Source organism: Rutilus rutilus (assembly GCF_951802725.1).
Source record: "Rutilus rutilus genome assembly, chromosome: 1".
Lineage (NCBI taxonomy): Eukaryota > Metazoa > Chordata > Actinopteri > Cypriniformes > Leuciscidae > Rutilus > Rutilus rutilus.
The window spans coordinates 70,744,015-70,766,429 of NC_140209.1; the positions used below are offsets into that span (position 1 = coordinate 70,744,015).

Consider the following 22,415-nt stretch of genomic DNA (forward strand, 5'->3'; position numbering starts at 1 on the left):
AAAGGTACATATTGGTACCAAACGTGTACATATTAGTACCTAAATGGTACATATTAGAACCCTTTTGAAGGGTACTGTCCCAGTGACAGCTTTTGTACCTTTTTTTTCTGAGAGTGAATGGGGCATAAGAAGATCGTATGAGAGATTGCACAAATTCTTATTTGCCAAAACGTAAAATAATTACGACCTGCCATGAGATTGTGTCGGTGTGTGACATCTGTTTTGTGAACCTCTCTCCACAATCAAAGGACCTCTTCATCATGTCCTTCCTCATCATCAGTCTGATCAGATCTACTCACCGAGGAAGAAACCAAGATGACTTACATGACCTTTACCTCTACATGCAAGTCCAGAGACTCCTGTTTCGCTTGGAAAGCAACACTCCTGAATCCACTGGAAGAGCATTACAGTCTTCTGTCCTAACATGTATTCATGATAAATTATTAATATATATATATATATATCTGTCATAATCAATGGCTAATCCTCATATTATTTTTATTTTTTTTGCATTGTAAAGCACTCCAGCAAATTAAACTGTATAAGAAAAATGAATAGCTAGGATAAGCTATTTAACAAACATGCATTTTAACATGTTCTTAAAAAACATTTTTTATGTTTATTATTTTTAACATAATTTTATTTCCTTTATCTTACTTCAAAAGGATAAAGGAACATGTTTCAGGATGGCTCTTTTGTTAGATGGATTTTCCTCAATGTCACATTCTTGTGGATAGTTTGGATAGTTTATCCAAAAAGAAAAAATCCGTCATCCCAGCAAACAAGAATGTTTTCCCAAATATTCTGGTTTGCTTATGGAATGTCCAGTTTTTTAAATGTTCGTGGAATGTTTTTTTTTAAGGTCAGTATGATGTTCCTGAAACATTCTTTCAACTTATTTTTTTTTTTATTAACAACTCAACATTCGTCACAGCAAAAAATTCTCAGTGTAAACGAACACTAATGTTCTAATATCTATATGGGTCCAATCTAAAGAGTGTTAACGTAACACTGAAGCAACTGCAGTTAATTAAGTGATTAAAGTTTGACTTTATTTCTGTCATATGTCTACCGAAGTTCTTATTGAGGTTTTTGATGTTGATGTTTTATTAAATGTTTTTTTCGTCGTAGTCACGATTATGGTGATCGGTGTTTGCTTTAGTTGGGCTCTTGGTCATTGACTTGTGTTAGTTTATTTCTCTTTCAGCAGTTGCAATAGTGTTTCTGCATTGATTAAGAAAGGGATTTGCGAAAAGGCAGATCAACATGTCTGCTGTAATAGCAATCAAATGATTGCATTAAAGTGGTTTAAACAACTGCTTTTTCTGTAGTTTCATGACTGACTTAAATATTTACGAAGTTGAAGCATTAATGAACTAAATAAAAATAAATTCAGCTGTTGTGATAGAAAGATCCCTGTAATGCATTAAGACTGAAGTTCTGAGATCTTCCATAAATGCTACAACATCTTCTGTGCAGAAATTGATACATAATTATCAAATTGAGACATATTAATGAATAACTTACATTTTTGAATCCATGTTTGAATATATGTATTATAATTTGTATAGATATGCATTAGAATTTCGTTGACTTCTCAGTTTACCCTTTCAAAGCTTTGACTATATCCTCATCAAGCTTGACATATGAGTGTCCATTTTTATCCTCTTGTCTGTCGTCACGATACAGCACTCTATGAGTTACACTGAACATCACATAGTCACTGATGTTGTTATTTGCAACCAGTGTGCATTAGGTTAGGTTAGGTTAGGTTAGGGTTAGGTTAGGTTAGGTTAGGTTAGGATTAGGGTTAGGGTGTGTTAAGGCACATGTATGTTGTATATGTTGTAGATTATTGTGGTTCCCATTAATGTGTCTATTGTGATCATGCAAAAATCTCTATTGCAAAGATTTAAGGAAATTAGAAGTCGTGCAAAATGGCATATGCCAGGTCGACTAACAAGTGACCTGCAGCTTTACCAAATACAAAAACAATTCAAAACAAAAAGATTTTAACATGAACGACTCAAAGGAAGGACGGGAATGATCCCCCTGAAATGGACATGTTGCTAACGTTTTCCCAAAATCTCAATACAGACGTGATATGATATCAAAACATACTTACTCTCTTCTGTGCTTGTCTCTGCACTCTGATTTTAGTTTGTCTTTCTGAAAAACAACACATTTTAATTCATATTCACACACAAAAACGCATTGTTTTCTTTTTAAGAATGACAGGACACTGAGGTAATGTAATCAAAACCCTTCTTCACAGTCTCAGCAGTTTCAGATCTATGCTCTCTTATAAGCATTCCTTTTAACAGTGTAATCTGTGTACCCATCGGTAATTAGAAATATATATTAGAAAATAAACAAAAAGGCAATAAGCTTGGCAAGCTTGAATAAATAAGTATTACTTACAAATTAGAATTACTTACGCGGGACACCTCCCCACCTTTGACCTATCATATTCTCCAGAGACTTTTGCATATTTTTATGATATGTTGCACCTGTTACCTGGTGATTAATATGAGCTTTGTTCATTTTGAACTTCGACATCGCAAACCATAATGAATTAGAATACACACACACACACACACATTGGTTCTATAAAAGGAACTTTTCTCTATTTTAAAGAAGATGGTAATAAATAAAATATATAATTATATATAACACGCAAAATATAAAAAATATAAACATATCAAAATAAAAAGCAAAACAATTATTATAGTTTAGCTAAATGAACATATAAATAAAAAATGCAAATATCTTACATTTTTCTGAGAGTGAAGTAAGTGCAATGATATCCATACTGTAAATGAAAGGCTTACAAATACTGTAGTTTAAATTGAAATGTGAAATCTCAGAGTTTAAATATGATCTTTCAAAATGAAAAGATTCTTTAAATTAAATCTTTAAAGTTTTAATAAAATCAAATGTTCTATAGAAGCTGTATAAAGTTTTGTTTAAATCTAACCTAAAGTGTAAACAGTACCTGTTCCAATACTTTATATTTTTTTACATTTTAAAACAAAAAATGCTTAGTCGTCTAAGTCTATCTATTTCTACAAAGATTCAAGCAGCATAAATACCCCCACCCATGCGATGAAACATGTTGACAAAGTTTATCACAATGTTTCTTTGTAAAAATAAATCTGTGTTTTAAAAATAAACACGGGATATTTAATTTGTTTTAAAAAGATTGACGCAGCACATGCAACTCTCACGCCACCTCAAACAAGGACTCAACAATGCTCTTATTTAGTTTAGATTGTATCTTTAAATAAAATCACCACTCTGAAACCTAACTGTTTTAATGTGACATGTTATATAAAGTGTTTAATAATAACTAGGTAATATTTGAAACAAGAAACCTCTCTCTGACATTTTAATAATGGTTTCAGGGATTATTCAAGTCAGTTTTGAACTGACTTTCATCAAGTTTTATTTATTAACTAATTTTAATTTATTTAAAACTTAAAAGGTTGTTAATTGGGTGTTGTTATATTTTAAGCAGGTAATTATCACATTATGCTGGTTGGTTATGTAAAAATAAAAATAAATTTTTTTTTTTTTTGTCGGAGCATGATTTTTTCTTTTATTGTAATCAGAAAGTTTTGTGGCACACTTGTAATGTAGGCTATATGTATTTTGTGTATGTCCTTGGAAATTAAATACTTTGAAGTATAAAACATTTTCATAATAATTTCAAAAATATATCACCCACCCTCATCAATAACAACATCATGGTGTGTTGTTTTTTTTTACTCCTTGTCTGGTTTAATAGGATTACACTCATATGACATACAATTAATTCCACACAAATCATACAAATAATTTAACTATAATGGTCCGTTTATATTCGCCCATTCAATCTCCAATGCACAAAATCAAGCCTCGCCTTACTGTACATTGTTTCTTGTTCGAGAAGCCGTTTCACTCGAGGATAAACGTCACAATAAGAAAGTAAAAAAGTATCGCAACTTCCGTTTCCGTTTCAAGTCACTTTAAAAAGTTCCCTAATTGTGTCCTGTGACGTCACGTCCGTGAGATGCAGATTTAAACAGGTGTGGTGCGCGAGGGTTACCGCTAATACCTGGCGTTTTAAACACGATTTTAACTCTATCGTTTTAGAAATGTTTCGATGTTTTGACTTTCCAACATCCCTGCAGGTAAGTGAATTATGGAGTTCTACTTTAAGAAGAAGAAAGGCAATGCTGAATTGAGTGGGAATTGATGTAGAGTTGATCTCTATTATAGGCTTGTCTCGCGGCGATGCAGAAGTGTGTGAAACCGAGGAATGAGGAGAAAACATCCTTCAATCAGAGTGTGCGAACAGAGCTGCACGCGCACAGAGTGCTCATTCTGGGTAATAACGCAAATAATAATACAAATAATGCACGCGCAATCGGATTCATCACAATATGCAATCAGTGAATTACAGGTGTTTGAGTTCAGACGTAACGGTCACGTGTTGACCACAATTATATTCTATTAAAATTGAATTAAAAACAACATAAATCACTTTGAAAAGCATAAACGAAGGTATTATTACATAAACTTAATATCTAATGTTACATTTTGTTTTTTACAACCAGCAGTTCGCATCACACTGGTTCCCTTGACAAATCCTATTGGGTTTTTTTCCCATAGGCTTTTGGATTATGCACAAAAAAAAAAAAAAAAAAAAAGCTCTGTGGACACCAAAAGTTTACGAATCAAATTCTGAACTGTCTGGATTGCAGCATAACTCCATATTTTAAAATATTAATTATTCTATTAATCAGGACATATTGGCTCAAAGACTATTGTATTCATGAAATGACTCACAATAATCTGTTAAACCTTTCTTGAGTCCTTAACTTTACTATTGTGATTTGTAAAATCTTTCACAGTGCAATTTTGGGTTTGTTAACCCTTCCTTGAATCTTTAACTTAACAATTCTGATTTGTGAAATCAGAAGCCGAGATTATTATTTTATTTTTTATTTTTTATTTTTATTACTTTTAAACTGATTTATCTAATGGTTTGGACAGTTATTCATATATTGCTGTGTGCTCTGCAATATTCTCTTTCGAACATATAGGCACTCCTGAGAGCGGCAAAAGCACATTAGTCAAGCAGATGAAGATCATCTACAGCCATGGCTTTAACAAGCAAGAGCTCCTCAGCTTCAAGGTGCAGCACTCCTCTGTTTATTACCATGACAGTCGTTAGCCTTGGCAGTTAGTGTTTGGCGAAGTATAATGCCAAAACATGCATTCTTATGTTCACTGGTTTCTGTCAGGTTCTTGTGGTAATGGTTATTTGTTCTTTGTCTGATGGTTTTGCGTAAGACTCAAACGCTAGAACTTAGGGCTGCTCGATTATGGCAAAAATCATAATCAGTTTTTTTGGTTAATATTGAAATCACTATTATTGCTGGGTGATATTTCTTATTTCACAATATGAGTAATTTTAAATATCAGTGAAATTTCACAATTATCGTTGCTTCAGCAAAAACTAATACTAGGTTAACTAATGTAAGAAAAAAGTCCTCAATTTTACCTTTGCACTATTAAAACAGCAACAGCTGACCAATGTTCTTTACAACATCATGTAAGTCGAGGCAAAGGAAGTAGAAAGATAAATTCACAAGTGAAATCAAATACAAGTGAGTGTATTTATGGAGGCCCATTAAAAAAGTCTTGCTGATGCATTTTGGACCAATGAAGTGGCGTTTATATACAGTGAATTGCAGAAGTCCAAGCATGATGATCTAAAAACATGAATTATTACATAAGACAAGTAAACGGTCAGCAGTACAATAAAAACAAAGAAACTATTATTACAAACGATGCACTAACAGCGGTATTCAGATAAGTAATAACCTACAACAAAAAATTGTAATAATCAAATGTAAAACACTGCATAGTCTTACTGTACACATTAAATGCTGATTAATCCTTATTAAAGCTACTTAAGTTATTCAGTCAAGATCAGCGAGGGATTTTCCTTCGTCATTTGTTGTTTGATTATCGTTAATGACACAGGTTTATTAGGCTGCTGTCACTTTAAGAGCTAATGCACAGATCCGATATACCGTGACACACGCATTTTCTTTCTGAACTGTGTACAGTATGTTTACTTAAGACATAACCCACTGTGTTCACATGAATACTTTCCAAAATGGCGTCTCATTCACTAATAATTGCGTACACTATTCAAATTAATACGCACGTTTGAACTTCTCATGAAAACTTTCTGCCAAATTCACAACACGAAGGAAGGAGTGCTAAACGATTATATTGTTTTCATAAAACATACACATGAATCATACATTTATTGTCTTAAAGCAAATAACAGCCTTTAACCTGCAATCTGTTTAAACATCAAATTAGAGCACTGAACATGAATTGATATGTACACAACATGCCACAGTTCATAACTCGCATATTAACATCTGTCAAAAATGTTAAAGAACATAGAAAGTAGGGCTGTGTTTTGAGCCAAATATTGATTTCATATCTTGAATTTGACAGTTATTAAATGAATAACACAGCAACTTGATAAGAAACATTTGATAAATGTAACTTTAGCATTTGTGCTATTTTTAGCAATGTTTGATATTAAACACAATAGCATGTTCAATTAAACTTTTCAGATTGAGGATAACGGCCATGTTCTGTGCTTTGCTGTAAAGTATGTGTCACGCTTGTATAATAATATGATCCATAAACTGTACTCGACTCTGCTGTAACTACAGGATTAGTCATTTACTTGTATTCTCCAAAAGCTTCGTTTGATATTTAAGTTTATTGTTTTGTCTAATTGTACAGGCTGCTGTGTTGGATAACCTGCTGACGTCTCTGAAGTTTGTGCTGCATGGCATGGGAATGCTGCGTATTAATCTGTCTAACAAGAAGAACAAGGTCAGGCACACAGAACTGGTCATTATGATCATAGCAGCTCTGTTAGACCCCAATACTGTATTGGCTTATTAATATCTTGCCACTGTTTTTAACCTCTCCAAAGTATTGTAGGAGAATATTGCAAGAATATTATATTAAATATTATACAAGCAACGATATCCTTGCCAAGGGAATGTAGGTACGGATGTACCGTGACCTTTGACACTGGGTGACCATTTGTAATTCACATTATTAAACAATGTACCCAAAACTAATGATATGGGTGAGTTGAATGCTGTTATTGACGTAATATGATCCATTTTCCATTTTAACCTTCAGCCTTCCCTCTGGCGTTTTTATTTTTTATTTAAAATGACTTTTGGCACACTTGAACCACGAATACACAAAATAAAATTGAATATATTTGATGAGTTTTGTGGCTGAATTTGAAAAAAGTAACAAATCCTTCGCTTGCGGGTCAATTTGACCCCTTAGGAATGAATGGAAATCGAGGAATGCTTCCGTACACATAGAAAAACCTAAAAAGGTGCAAAATTCAAACTAAAAATGATAAAACTACCAAAAAACTATTTTAGAATGTCTACATGTGTATCTGAATGCACACTGAGGAGAACTGACTTTAGGACCCAGAGGAACAGCTCATATAGAGCTATAAGGCCATCTAGTGGCGAGAGTCATGAAATATCATGTTATATTATTATTTTTCCACAAGAGGTCGGCAAACACACCCAATGTAAGATATTTTGAGCTGAATTAAAAGGTTTATGCATGAAATTGAGTTATTTTGAACTTAAGTTGAAAGAATGTGAGGAATGTGCTTAATTTATTGATCAAATCTAGTTATTTAAAGGTGTAAAAAAAAAAAAAAGGTAAAAATTGCATTAAAAAAATAATAAAATGAAATAGAATAAGCTTTCTGGACAAAAAAAAAATTATTATAATTTTAGGGCTTCGGGTCATTTTGACCCACGAGGGAAGGATTTGTTACAGAACGCGAGGGAAGGATGAGGGTTAAAGGGTTAGTTCACCCAAAAATGAAAATTCTGTCAATTACTCTCCCTCATGTTGTTCCAACCCCGTCAGACTTTCATTCATCTTCAGAACACAAATTAAGATATTTTTGATCAAATCTGAGATAGTGATAGTGAGCCTACGTTCTGATGTACAACACTACGTGAATATACTCAGAGAAACACACAGAAACACACACAGAAGAACATGAATAGTTGAATAAAGTCGTTATTTTTGTTTGTTTTGCGCACAAAAAGTATTCTCGTCGCTTGATAAACTTAAGGTTGAGCTTGGACTATTTTAAACATTGTCTTTACTAACTTTCTGGACAGGCAAGTTTCAATAACATAGAAGCCTATGGAGAAGTGAGACAGCTGTCAATTTAATCAAAAATATCTTAATTTGTGTTTCCAAGATGAACGAAAGTCGGTCACCGTGATTTTGCCAAGTAAGACATGTTCCTGGATCAGCATATTTTGTTGATCCTGGAATAACATTCCTGTCCCAAAATTTAGTCCTTACCCGATCCCTACCCCTAAACCTAACCCTACCCATAACTTTTCCCTAAAGTCAGAGGGAAATGATAGGTGAATAACGGTGACGTTGAAGCCTAAATGTTGAAGCACCCTGGTTCTAAGCCTAAACTTGACACAAACTGTAAACTTGTCCCTCCTATCTGATTGGTTGATTGGAAAGTTGTTCCAGGATCAACAAAGATGTAATCACGTTCACCAATGAAAGTCTTACGGGGTTGGAACAACATGAGGGAGAGTAATTACTGACAGAATTTTCATTTTTGGGTGAACTAACCCTTTAATAACATTTATTTGTAACCTCATGACCAGGCCATGTTAAAGTTTGCGGAGCATAGATTGATCTTATGTCCTGTGTGCTTCAGGGTCATGCGCGTGCGGTTCTGTCGTGCGAGTGCTGTGTGGGAGCGGATCTGGAGCTGCTGCCGTTCGTGGCTCATGCGTTCTGCAGTCTCTGGGGGGATCTGGGCTTCAGGACCGCAGTGGCCCGAGGACACGAGTTCCAGCTCAACGACTCCGCTCGTTAGTGAGTACTGGTGGTGTACGTTCTCTTAATTACACAAAAGTAAAGTAAGGTTCTTAAAGTGTAACTCCACCCACTGGTCAGAGCCTGACTTCACCCACTGGCAATATTTGAAAAATGCTGTAAAGTGGGTGGGGCTGAGCAGAGACAGAGGGGATGGGCCGAGGGCGGGGCTGAGTGTGGGGGCGTGACGGAGTGATTGACAGCTGTTAGACTCTCAAAGATGGAGAGTGACTGGAGTGTCGCCAAGTAGCTTTGCAACAGAGCGGTCCTTTGAAGTCGAGGACTTTTCTCCCGCACCCTCACCTGAGGTGGAGGAGGGTGAATTGCCTGTGGACACAGGGCCAGAGCCTTATCAATTCGAGCCGCTGGCTTAACTCTTAACTCCCGATGCCAAGGATGTTGGCGAAGGGCGTGGGAAGTGAGCCGTTGCAGAGCCAGCACAGGTCACGTGGGGAAACAACTTCCAATAGGAAAATTCAACTGCAGTAGCCACCGTTCAACCTGAAGAGGGCAGCACTCAGACGCTTTTACACCATATATTGTAGAATTAAAACACTCAAATGTCAAAACATTTACTCGAGTCAATGAACAGCACTAATAAAGCCCCCAGTCTTACAAATCATTAACTAAAAAAAAAGTTGTTTTAGGGTTTAGTTACCCTTTAAACTCTAGTTTTAGAAAATGAAGAACAAAGAAATGTGCATCAGGTGTACTTTGTTTTTTTTTTATGTTTTTAATAATTTATGATGCCATTGCAAACTTTCTCGTTACATATTACAGTGTTATATTATAATGCCTTCATATTCTGTAGCTTACTTTTCTGTAAATAGAAAAGCGTAACAATATCACTGCTAAATACCTTAAGTGTTGTGTTATTCCGCCATGTTTCTCACTGATACGACCAAAACTCGTACAGATCGGGGCTTAAAGAAAATCCCGAGCTTCCCACTCGTATTTACGACATTGAGGTGGCGTTCAACTTGTAAATACGATCTTTACAAGATGACTTGAACGCACCATATTTTACCACCTCTCTGTCTTTGTATCAATACACAGCGAGGCCATAGAATGTTAAACTGTTTCCAGTAATTTACTTCCCTGAATGAAATCTTCGTTTAACCAACTCATCTTCCAATTTTAACGTTGGATTTGAAGTCTTTTAGAATCCATATTGTCTTACATTTACACTTATTCATTTAGTAGACAGTTTTAACCAAAAGCAGTAAATGTAGATCATCGCAAGTGACTTGCCTTGGCATTGTGCACTACAAACCATTTTTACAGTATAAACTGGAGTAGTACACAAGCTAGAAGCAAAGGTAAAATAAAAAAGAGAACATTTCTACTAATTCTAGTGCCTCTGTTTATGGGTGTGGATTAGTTGCGTTCTTGTTGAAGAGTTGTCAATGTGTGTGAAATTGGACTAAGCGTGTTGTCTGGTTTTGTTCTTTTGTTTTCCCCTCTCTGTTGCATGTGCCACATCTCTAGTTTCTTCGAGAACATTAGTCGTATCATCGCACCAAACTACATCCCCACTGAAACCGATGTTCTCAGAGTTCGAGTGCGGACCCGTGGTGTCGTTGAAACCCAGATCAGAGTCAACAACTTGCTCTACAGGTAAACATTTCTACAATATCATCATAGCTGTCATGCTTCATATTTAAAATGGCCCGTCCGATGTTAGAACCAAACCTATAACCTTAGTGGTTCGCTTGCAAAGACCAAGATGAGAAACAAAGACCTTTATCCATATTTTCCTCAGTGGTTCAGATCACCACCAGCTCTTTACAGAGATGCACTGCCACACATATGTTTAATAAACACTAAAACTGCTTGGGAAATATTTGAACGATGACGGGCTTTTGAAACCTCATCCCACTCATCCATTCTCAATGGCTCTTTTAATAGGATCTTGATTGAGCCCCAATTTTAATTGAGAGTAGCCGCATTTCCATTACCCTTCAAATTGCGCAAATTGTAATTGCGAATTGAAAATATGGCCAATGGAAACGCGTCAATTTCGCAAAACTCTCCCATTTATCGCAAAAAAGTTTTTCCGCTCGCATGAGGTGCTTTTTCAGGCAATTCGAAAAAGAAATATTTCGCAAAACTGCAATGGAAACAGTTTTTGCGCATTTACGGGTCACCTGACGTAGATGACGCGGTGTGTTTGGACAGAATACGAGACAGAGTTCTTAAGAATTCATATAAGACAAAATAATTACTGGAATAACGGATTCTAAACCTCAAATAAATGCCACTATCAAGACCTCGAAGCAGAAATGAGGGAGAATCACCTCATATGTGCCGCTCACAAGTATAATATAAGGGTCGTTCCTTACCATTAATGCTTGGAAAACACACATACATCTCCTTTGATTAATAATAATGGCCAGTGCAGTGGCTGGGATATAGTACATAAACCTACTAACGTCTGTTGCCATGGTTTTTGGAATGATTTTACTGATCGCGAGAGGAAAAAATTCAGTTTTAGTCGCACAAGATCGGTTAATGGAAACGCCGTCATTTCGCAATAGTTTTTTGTAGACATTTAAAAATCGCAAAAGTTTTGTGCAAATCTGTAATGGAAACGTGCCTAGTTATTCGTTGCAGAATCTTTCCTATGGATCTGATCAAATTAAATATAGGCATGTTGTTGGACGACTTCGAACATTGTTATCCCCAAAATTACCTTTATTTCCTATATGTGACCCTGGACCACAAAACCAGTCACATGGGTCAGTTTTTTTTAATTGAGTTTTATACATCATCTGAAAGCTGAATAAATACGCTTTCCATTGATGTGTGGTTTATGATAGGACAATATTTGGTCGAGATACTATTATGAAAATCTGGAATCTGAGGATGCAAAAAATCGAAACATTGAGAAAATCTCCTTTAAAGTTGTGCATTTATGTTGGTGATTGTGCTGCATTCACTCACAAAAATACATGTTTTATATATTTACAGTAGGAAATTTACAAAATATCTTCATGGAACATGATCTTTACTTTAATATCCTAATGATTTTTGGCATAAAAGAAAAATCGATAATTTTAACCCATACAATGTATTGTTGGCTATTGTTGACTGGTTTTGTGGTCCAGGCTTACATATTCACTTTAATTTTCATAACAGATGGTGTTAATCAGAATGTTTGTTGCTTATTTCTATACAAAGACAGCATGCAGTGACCAGGGTCTGTTAGCGCCAAAGAGGATAAAACACAAAATAATCAACAACAAAATAATTGCCTTTAAGACACACGCACTCTATCCCAAGTCTTCTGTGCTAGTCACATGATCGCGCTTTGTGAGGAACAGGCTGTTGTATTGTATAAAAAGTAGTAGGCGAGTGAAAGGCAGCTCATTGTATATGTATGAGGATCTTACTGTGAGGTTTTCTCAAAGGGATTTATTGTTCATATGTGATGTCTATACAAATTATGCAGACAAATACAGTCCTGTTCTTTTAAGTTATTTTACCTCTTCTGCTCTTGGGGTGAAGTAGACCACTTGACTGATTTCTGTGTAAATAATCTTTTGTTTATAGGCTAATCGATGTTGGTGGCCAGCGTTCAGAAAGAAAGAAGTGGTACAGTTATTTTGACAATGTCCAGGCCGTGCTGTTCATGGTGGCTCTCAGTGGATACGATCAAAACCTCGATGAACATCATTCCACGGTGAGAAACATGCCGGATCTTCAGAGGACAGGAGCGTTTAACTCTACTCTGTAACTCTATCACTTTTTCTCTTTCCCCCAACAGAACCGTCTCCATGAAAGCCTGGAGTGCTTCAGCTCCACATGCCACAGTGCTTTCTTCAAAGGAGCTTCACTGGTGAGCTTCACTTCAGGCCCTACATCATGAAACCGGTGTACATCTGACATCTCTATACTTAATCCTGCTCAAGTTCACCCACAAATGAAAATCCTGTCTTTTACTCGCCCTCAAGTTGTTCGAAAGCTGTATGAATTTTTCCTCTGCTGAACACAAAAGTAGATATTTTAAAGAATGTTGGTGACCAAACCGTTTCTGGTCCCCATTGACTTCCATTGTATTTATTTATTTTTCATACTATGGAACTCAATGATGGGTCATTTGTGTGGTTTCAAATATTCTTTAAAATATCATCTTTTGAAAAGAAATGCATGCAGGTTTGGAACAACATGAGGATTTGCATTCAAGAATTAGGATCCTGTCGCTCTTCTCACAAACACGCCAGTGGGATATGGGATTAATTTAATCTCAAAATGATTAATAAATGCATGCACAATTATCCATGAACTTGATAAATGTTCAAGGTGTGTTTTACTATCCACAACCAAATGCCTTTCAACTTGCGTGTGCAAAATATGAGAATTAATGTGCAGCAATTTGTACAAACAGAGACATTTTTGTTAATGCAAATGTATTAGTGATTCATAATTTGTGCAAGCAACAAAGATGTGCATGTGTGGATCAGGTGACACACGTTCATTCATTGACATCTTTTCTGTGTCGATCTCATTTGATTTCATTTGGATTTTGAGACTTTATTTTCATGGTTTTCAAGCATTTCACAACCCACACACAAACAACTATAATTCAATAGGCCTGGTGCTATTCATTAATGTGTGCACAACTACCTATCTATTTGACAAATGAGCATTTCTACATTTAAACTAATACTTTACAACTTGTGTGAGCAAAATTCAGAATTGCATGAATTTGCAGCATTTTGTACAAATAAAGACATAGTTGTAAATACAAAACCTCGATTTTATATTAATGTAGGTCAGAATTTAGTTCATGAGAATTTTGTAACTCTTTTTCAGGTTTTGTTTATGAACAAAATTGATCTGTTTGGTGAGAAAATACTGTATTCTGGGAGACATCTGCGACTTTATCAGCCAGACTACAAAGGTAAACTTTTTTTATTTTTTTTTACACAATCTGGTTTCTGTATGATTATTTAAATCGTGAAATGTCCTTAAATTACAAAAATAAACTGCTAAATGTTACATTTTATAATACACTTATTTCATGCACAGATTAGCATGTTAGCCAGGGTTCAAAGAGCCAAATGTGAGTAAAAATCGGCGTTGAAACGGTTACTCGCCAGTTGCCTGGTAACTTTTTTTTTTTTTTTTTTTTTTTTTTTTATGAATTTTGACAATACATGGATGTGAGAATGTGAACCACGGCGCTTGTGATGTAATCATATAAATATAGATATAGTCTGACTCGCTGCATGTTTCAGAGTTTCGATTCACAGTAAATGCTACTCTGCAAGTGCTGCGTGTTTGGTAAAGCAACATGCGCCAATCGTCGTCCCAAATTTGTAATGAGAATCTTTTTAAATCTGTTGAAGCTTTAAGATCTTTCTGCTGTTTTCCTGCTAAAATAAAAGTGGTTCAATGTTTGAAAGCAAAGAAATTAAGACAACCATAAATGCTAGTATTGTAATTTTATTGTTCTGTAAAATGAAAAAAATTAAAAATGATGATTATTATTGCTAATAACAATTCTATTAATTAAAAATAAATTATGTGCAGCAGAAAACATGGAGGGAAGCGCTTTTGAGTACCAAAATTACACGTTTACTTACTGGAGTAGGGAGATGTGTTTTCAAGTCCTGTCAGTTTAAGCATATAATATATCATATATGAACGGACACATGCGCACAAAATTAAGTCAAAATGCCTGTCTTGGCGAGTTTCCTCATAAACACAGTCGGTTATGTGTTGTAAACAACTGAGAAAGAAAACCGGGTGTGTATCAGTATACTGGATCTGTGCATTCGTCTTAAAGTGACAGCAGGCTAATAAACCCACGGCTGTTTGTCACCACCAATGCTAATCAAACAGACGAGAAAGAGAAAATCACTTGAATTAATTATATTTAATTTGAATACTTTGATTATTCAATGTCTGTACCGAATACCGTTAGATTTACCTGAATAAAACCATAAAGCAGAAGATGGTGAGGAGGACAGCTTGTAGGAGAAGTGTCGCGTAAAGTATGAGTATCAAGCAGCATCTCCTTCAGAACCAGACCAAAACAGTGATGTCTATAGCATTACCTTTATAGGGTTTGCTGATAAACTTGCTGAAGTTGCCAAGTATGCAATTAATGACCATAGAAGGTTTTTCTCAGCAGTCTTTTATTGTTTTGTTATCCGTCCATGTCTAGTTGACAGATAAAAACTGCAGAGACTGCAATGTATCCTCTCTGGATCGCTTGGAAGAGCCCTAGAAACTACATTTAACCATATTTTCATTTCATTTCTGTACAGCTGAGTTTATAACACATCCAGACACACACTTCAATAGACTGGTATCAGAGAAAAGCTTTTCCGATGGGTCAAATGGTTCCTTATTTAGCTCAGTGTATACTGATAAAGTGACATCAGCCTAATAAACCTGCAGCTTTCTGTGTCCCCGATGTTAATCAAACAACAAGAGACCAAGAGAAAATGACGCTTGTAGCACTAACAAAGATAAATTGTATTAATTATACAGCATACTGAATGTACTAGTAGTATAAAAATGCACAAACGCACAAGGCCTTCATTGTCTGTCGTCACTTCTTCTTGATGTTCAGTACAATTTGAAGCAGAGAAACTGATATTGATGTGTTTGTGTGTGTGTTGCAGGCCCTGAGCGTGATGTGAGTTGCGCTGCTCAGTACGTGACGGATCAGTTCGTGTCGTGTGCCTCCGCCTCAGGAAAGCTGGTGTTCCCTCACTTCACCAACGCCACGGACCGCTCCAGCGTACAGGACGCCTTTCAGTTCACCGTCAGCACTGTCCTCAAACACAACCTTCACGCCGGCTCGCTTCTCTGACCTGTTTATCTAGAACATTTTTATTTTTGTCTTTTACTGTGCCCATTGTAAGATTTCTTCATTTTAATTGATCATGTAAAGCATATTTTAAAGCAATAAATATATTTTAAGATTTTAATTATGGCTATCTTTGATTTGTGGATCTGCTCAAAACAAGACCAAGTATTGGCGTTGTTTAATGGAAGGTGAAAGTGACATGTGAAGGATAAGTATGGTAACTCTGCATTTAACCCATCAAAGTTAGTGCACTCACATTAGGAGCCATTTTTGCCTTGTAAAATAAGCAAGTGGCTGCTGAATAAACTAAAACACACCAGCATAAGTGTCCCAGGTCTGGTCCTCTCTCTCGACACTCCTCTTATCCTTCAGGAGTTCCTCCGTGGGACTCGAGACCGGTGATGAAACTGCACATCTGTGGTTATTCCAGGACTCCTGTCTGAGCTGGACTTCATGATCCACAGGCCAGAGTCTCGAGTCCAGACTGAGGAAAGCTGCGGTCCTGGATAAACTCTGCAGTTTCAGGAAGACAGTCTTCACACTCATGCGCTACAGAGAGAAAAACACTCATAGGACATGATGATAATGCAGATTATAAAATACTGCTTAATATTGTAACACGCTGTGATTGGATCAGGGTTGCCTTATGGTTCACTCATTTTTAATTGCACCTTTTGTGCGCTTAATTACACACTTACTATGAAATTAAGCATACACCATTTACCTTGTTTAACATGTTCATTTTGTCATCATTTGCTATATCCAGCAAAGTAAGCATCAGATTGAAGGGTGATTCCCACAAAACTGTTTTCTGCCAGCTTTTTTGGTTACACTTTATTTTAAGGTGTCATTGTTACAGTGTAATTATATATCTAAGTACTGAGTAATATTAACTACATGTACTTACTATAGGGTTAGGGTAGATTAGGGTTTGGTTGAGTTGCATGTAATTATGCATAATTTAAGTACATGTTACATATGTAACAAGGACACTAAAATAAAGTGTTACTGCTTTTTTCAAGTAAATTTAGGTGTCTTTCCAAAAAAAGACACTTTGGAGACTCCAAAAGGGCACCTAATTATACTGTATAAGGAGTCCATATAATTCTTAAATTTATGCACACATGGAAACAAATACAGAAATAAATTATTTTCAGAATTCACAGTGTATTATGTTCAGTACAACAGCAAAGAGATTGTTCACATTTTAGCCAAACAAAAATTAATGAATGACACACATACACTAACACACATAACACCATGTTTAGGTGTGACTAATATTGTGAAATAATTGCGAAACAATTATACTTCTATTAAAAATAAAATTCTAAACAAAGTCGTTTTTTATTGTTATAATGATTTTATAATGTTTAAACAACATTGAAATGGCGAATAAGCCAATAAGTGATGCTCTGTAGACATCTAGTGGCGGCTTACATTAGTACAATTTGAGGAAAATACATAAAAAAATGCCAGAAATTCCCATAAAACTGCAAAACTGTACAGTCAAAACATTAATAAAGTGAGTGGCATTACATTTTTTAAAAAACATTGTTTTGATAGAAAACACATTTTACTGTGTGTGATCTGGGGAGATATATATATAAAGATTACTATGAATTTAATTTTACACATGAATTAAAATAAATAAATAATGATGAGCACGGATAAACCATGCAATTTATAATAATGCATAAAATAAAAAATAAAAAAGAAATGTCCATTTTATTTCATGGTGACTTTAAGTGCATTTATTAAGTAATCCTATTAATCACATTTATTCTGTTTATTTATTTATTTATTTATTATTTACATTGCATTATGTTTTAGTTTATGTTTAGTTCAGAAGCTGAGGGCCTCCAACCACAGTAAGCGGAACATGTAGTATAAATAACTGTCTTTAAATAAGGCAAAAAAAAAAAGAAATATAGTTTATTTTCAGTCAATGGGTTTCACTTTCACCTGTCTGGAAGATTGTTTTTTTGTTGTTGTTGTTGTTTTTTTTGCCAGTTTTATAATTGGGGGGAAATAATACATTTAATATACTTTAACCTGAATGAAAAATAACTGAGGGGAGTGTGGGGGTATTTTCTAAAGGAACTGTAAAGGAGCAATTATAAAATATTATATAACATAATTATGAGCAAGAATTTGACCGTTTTAGCAGCCGGTGTATTAAAATATCAGTTTCATCTCATGATTTCTGAAGAAGCCATGGTGTTATTGACTTGTAGTTTTTGGATGATCGTGAAACTCACGCCCATTTTTCACGAAACGAAAGTTCAGAGATGTTGAACTTCCTCAGTGTCTTCACTGCGAGACAGCTGGAGTGTGTGGACGTGATCAGATCTGTGTGTGTTGTGATGGCATGTGTGTTGACCTGTGACAACTGAGCACACCTGCACTACAGGTAAGACGCAAACCTCAGGGTCCACTTGCCTCCTTTATAATAATAATCATCTGTGTGTGTGTTTAGCTTTAGCATGTCACACACACAAGGAAGAGCTCAGCTGCTAGTTCGTCTGGATCGGCCATTAATAATAAATCATACATCATATCGTCTCTTCAGCTAAAATAACTCTCGCACTGGCTCTTTATTATTGTAAGTAAGTTAAACTTGTCAGAGCTGATTTCTGGTTAGCTTGCCTGTGAACTAGCGGTGTCGTGTTTGTTCATTTCGGGCTGTTGTGCAGTTTTACTGATATAATACTAGCTTATTATGCACAGACCGCGATGTTAATCTGTCAATAGATGTGAGACGTGTAAGTTTTGTGTTGTTTAATAGGTTAGATAGATTAGAAGATGGTGAAAGATGTGAAATACAGCTTCACCATTCAGACACGTCATGTCTGACGTCAAATAATATAACAGTTATGTGTAAATATTATATATCCATCTACGCTTGATGATTAAACTCGTAATGTCTGTAAATTATTATAGTTTCATTTTATGGTCGTTTTCTTCTTGCTCGCAATACTTTTAATTCACGGTGAGTTGAGCGACAGCGGCCTCTATTGGGGACTTGTTGCAGTCAACAAGTTTTTTTTTTTTTTTTTTACTCATTTCTATATTAATTTTCGTTCAATTCATGTGTTATCCGTTTTAATTTATTTGTTTTAATCGGTTCTTAGTTTCGATAATGTTTCTGTTGTGAAAATTTCCACGGAAGTCGGGACAAAAAGCGCGGGCTTTTCCCACAATTCCCAAAGAGGGTTGAGCAAGACTAGGTGAAGCAACATATGCGGCTTGGTACTTTTATAAAATCACTTATCTGTTAATGTTTGATAGGAAACATAATTTAAAAAAAATCACAATTCGAATGATTGATGCTTTGATATTCAGGTGTGTGTGTGTGTGTGTGTGTGTGTGTGTGTGTGTGTTTGTCACGACTCATCCAAACAGAACATAGAGACGGAAATATGTGTTTACAAAATGCTTTCCAGTTAACAATAGCAGTGCAAAATATATTGAATAATGATGATGTAATGTAGAAAAAATAAACAAAATCTCTCTCTCTCTCTCTCTCTCTCTCTCTCTATATATATATATATATATATATATATATATATATATATATATATAGGGTCAAATCAAAAGTAGCGGTCTGTATATGGCAAGCCGTTTTGACTTTTATTCATTCCCAGGATATGAATTACTGATATCAACATTAAAATTTTCACTAGTTAAAATGTTAATTCTTGATATCAACAATGACATTTTACATTCTATAAATATATGTACTTTTACATTTATTAATTTCTGATATGTGAAATTGGAATAGGAAGAAATCAGTTCCTGATAAACAACAACTGAATTTGAATGGCAGCTCAGGGTGACATTTAACTAGTGAACACACAATTACAGATATCAAGAATTATAGTTTTTACTAGTTGAACTGCAACTTTTGATATCAAGAATTTGTATTTTTGTGAGTGACGTCATGATTGAATGAGGGTCAAACGGTCTTGCCACAGTGAGTGTCTGGTGTGTGTGTGGCCTGCAGTATTTTTCCATTCTCGCTGTGAGATGTTTCCCACTTTCCCTCCGAGTTCCCGAACACTGGCGGGAGTGGGACATGTGCCTACTGACTTACTGAGTTTCTAGATGATGAACTTTGATTTATAAGCAAATGGAAATTGAAAGCAATACGGAGTTCTTAGAAATCATGTGACCTTTTGTGTGTGTGTGTGTGATTATTATGTTATTTAAAAGTGGGCACATCCCCTTAAACCTCATGCTTTTGCTCCTCAGCATGAAGTGTCCCGATTGCAGTCATGAGTCTTTGGACAAGACACCCAAATTCTGCAGTGAGTGTGGCTGTAAGCTGATGATGTCAGAGTCATGTGACACAGCACCGGGTGAGTCATACATCACATCTCTCTCGCTACGATTGTACCTTCTGTTGCACTTTACAATAAGGTTCATTAGTTAACATGAGCTAAGAATGATCAATACTCCTACAGCATTTATTAATCTCAGTTAATATTAATTTAAACATTTACTAATACGTTATTAAAATCAAAGGTTGTATTTGTTAGCATTAGTTAATCCACTGTGAACTAACATGAACAAACAATGAACAGCTGGATTTTTATTAGCTAACATTAACAAAGATTAATACTGTAACAAATGTATTGCTCAGTGTTAGTTCATGTTCGTTAACTAATGAACCTTATTACCATTTGTTCCTTTCCACACAGCTGTTATTTATCAGTTGTTGTTGAGGAAAGTCTCTTGTTATTGTGCTGATGCTTAAAGTCAACATGAAATCAATACACGTGTTTCTGCTCTTCTTGTGCGTGATTCATTCAAACGGCTTTTTCCAAAGGGGGGACAATTTTCCTTTGCAATCTCCATCAAAATATAGATTTTTCCCACAAATTTCACTTTTCAACCCCTCCCCCAACCACATGTCAGAGTGAAGTTTACACAGAGATGATAACGGTATCGTTTCCAAAAACTTCTCAACTTCTCAAGGCTGATGTCGTGTGAAGTGAACGGCCAGAACGCATTCAAAGTTTTCTGTTTTTGCCACTAAATTATAACCAATTATTTATACAATGGAAATGAATTAAATGCTGAACTTACTTTAGCTGGACAATAACTTTATTCTAGATCTGCTGTGAAGCCAAATAAAGCTTCTTCGAAACAATCTGTGTTTTGTTAGAAGTGTGGTATAAGTAAAGGTGACTTGACTTGACTAGTATGTTAGGGTTAACTAATATTATGCATAATATGTATAATTTGAATGGAAACGCCCCTCATGTGTTTCCAAACTTGATTTGCTTTCTTCTGCGGACCACAGAAGTTGTTTTTGTCTGTACAATGAAAGTTTTCAAGCTCCAAAAAGGACATAAAGGTTTCATGAAATGAATTCATACAACTAATAACATCAAATTGGTTCTTTGTGTCACATAAATTAATTAAAAAAATTGATGTTATTGATGTGACACCAGGGGCCGGTTTCACAAAGCTAGACTTTGACTATGGCTTAGATATAGTAGATAGTCAGACTTCAGATAGACATCTAAATCAGACCGTTCCACAAAGCACTGAAGACTCTGACTATCTTAAAAGTAGGACTACACTGCAATGCATTCTGGGTAAAATAAGACACTTTTCAAAACAAAAAAACATGGCGGATCGAGTAAGCGCATTCAACCGCTCGGTGCAGTTTACCCCAGTGGAAAACATGTGTTTGTTGGAGGAGTATAACAGTTACAAGGACATTTTACTTGGGGAATTTAGCGGAGAATGTAGTAACAAGAAGAAATGTTTACATTATGAGCCATTTTCCCTTTTCTTTTGGCTGTTTGTAATGTAACTGATTGTTACTGCTGGTTGCCAAGGTACCAGAGTCTTAGACCTGAGTTAGCCTGGGGGTCAGGGGTCTAATGTTTTTGGTCTAAATTAAGTCAGTCTATTTTTTTTACTTGCATTAGACTAGTCTATGAGCACACGTTAGACTTGTCTAACACTATAGACCGGACTAAAATAGCTTTGTGAAACCGGCCCCATATTTTATTTGGGCTCTGTGTACATGAGATGAACAATGCTTAAATTTAATTTGAGAATGAATAACCATTTAAATTTACTAAGTGATTGAAGTTGCATTTGGTGTATAGGTCACGTTGTATTATTACATTCAGAAAGTGTGTAAACTACCAGTGCATATTTAACATAGTGGTGTTCATTTAAACAATATTTATTCTAAATGCCAAGCCTAAACAAATTTCTGAAACGAAAGTACCGTACAGCGGACACACCTCTGCCGGAGGCTGTGTGTGAAGGCAGATAAGTGTGTGTGTGTGTGTGTGTGTGTGTGTGTGTGTGTGTGTGTGTGTGTGTGTGTGTGTGTGTGCTTTAAGTCAATAGCATTAATGGTTAACTCGCTTTGGAATATAAGTTGCCGCACGTTTCAGATCAGAATCTGGAAATATAGTATCTTCTCTTTGGTGCTTGAAACTGGAAACGCAAAATATTTAGCATTTTATTCAGTCAAATTTTCAGAAATGTGCTTTAAAGGAGTCATAACCTAGTATTACATTGGATACCTACTGCTGTATTATAGTCTTTCAGGCCCTTCTAAAAAAGAAAAGTGGAAAAAAAA

The 22,415-nt window shown here is 35.4% G+C and overlaps 2 protein-coding genes across 6 annotated transcripts in view; both read left to right on the forward strand.

Moving 5' to 3' along the window:
- Positions 1-4,040: 4,040 nt before the first annotated feature.
- On the forward strand, positions 4,041-15,926 carry LOC311276593 (guanine nucleotide-binding protein G(o) subunit alpha-like). Its single transcript, XM_084386373.1, has 10 exons — positions 4,041-4,172; positions 4,261-4,369; positions 5,088-5,179; positions 6,820-6,912; positions 8,822-8,982; positions 10,471-10,599; positions 12,535-12,664; positions 12,749-12,820; positions 13,798-13,885; positions 15,618-15,926. Exons 1-10 carry the CDS (start codon positions 4,137-4,139, stop codon positions 15,806-15,808), a joined length of 1,101 nt encoding a protein of 366 aa, XP_084242499.1. The 5' UTR covers positions 4,041-4,136; the 3' UTR covers positions 15,809-15,926.
- A 2,084-nt stretch (positions 15,927-18,010) lies between these two features.
- LOC311296864 (E3 ubiquitin-protein ligase rnf213-alpha) overlaps positions 18,011-22,415 on the forward strand; it is a 77,677-nt gene continuing 73,272 nt past the window's right edge. For all 5 annotated transcript variants that reach the window (XM_084418844.1, XM_084418846.1, XM_084418845.1 and 2 more), the window contains exons 1-2: positions 18,011-18,215; positions 20,057-20,163. In XM_084418844.1, coding sequence (XP_084274970.1) covers positions 20,058-20,163 — 106 coding nt within the window. In that variant the 5' untranslated portion in view covers positions 18,011-18,215; position 20,057. The remainder of the gene's footprint in view (positions 18,216-20,056; positions 20,164-22,415) is intronic.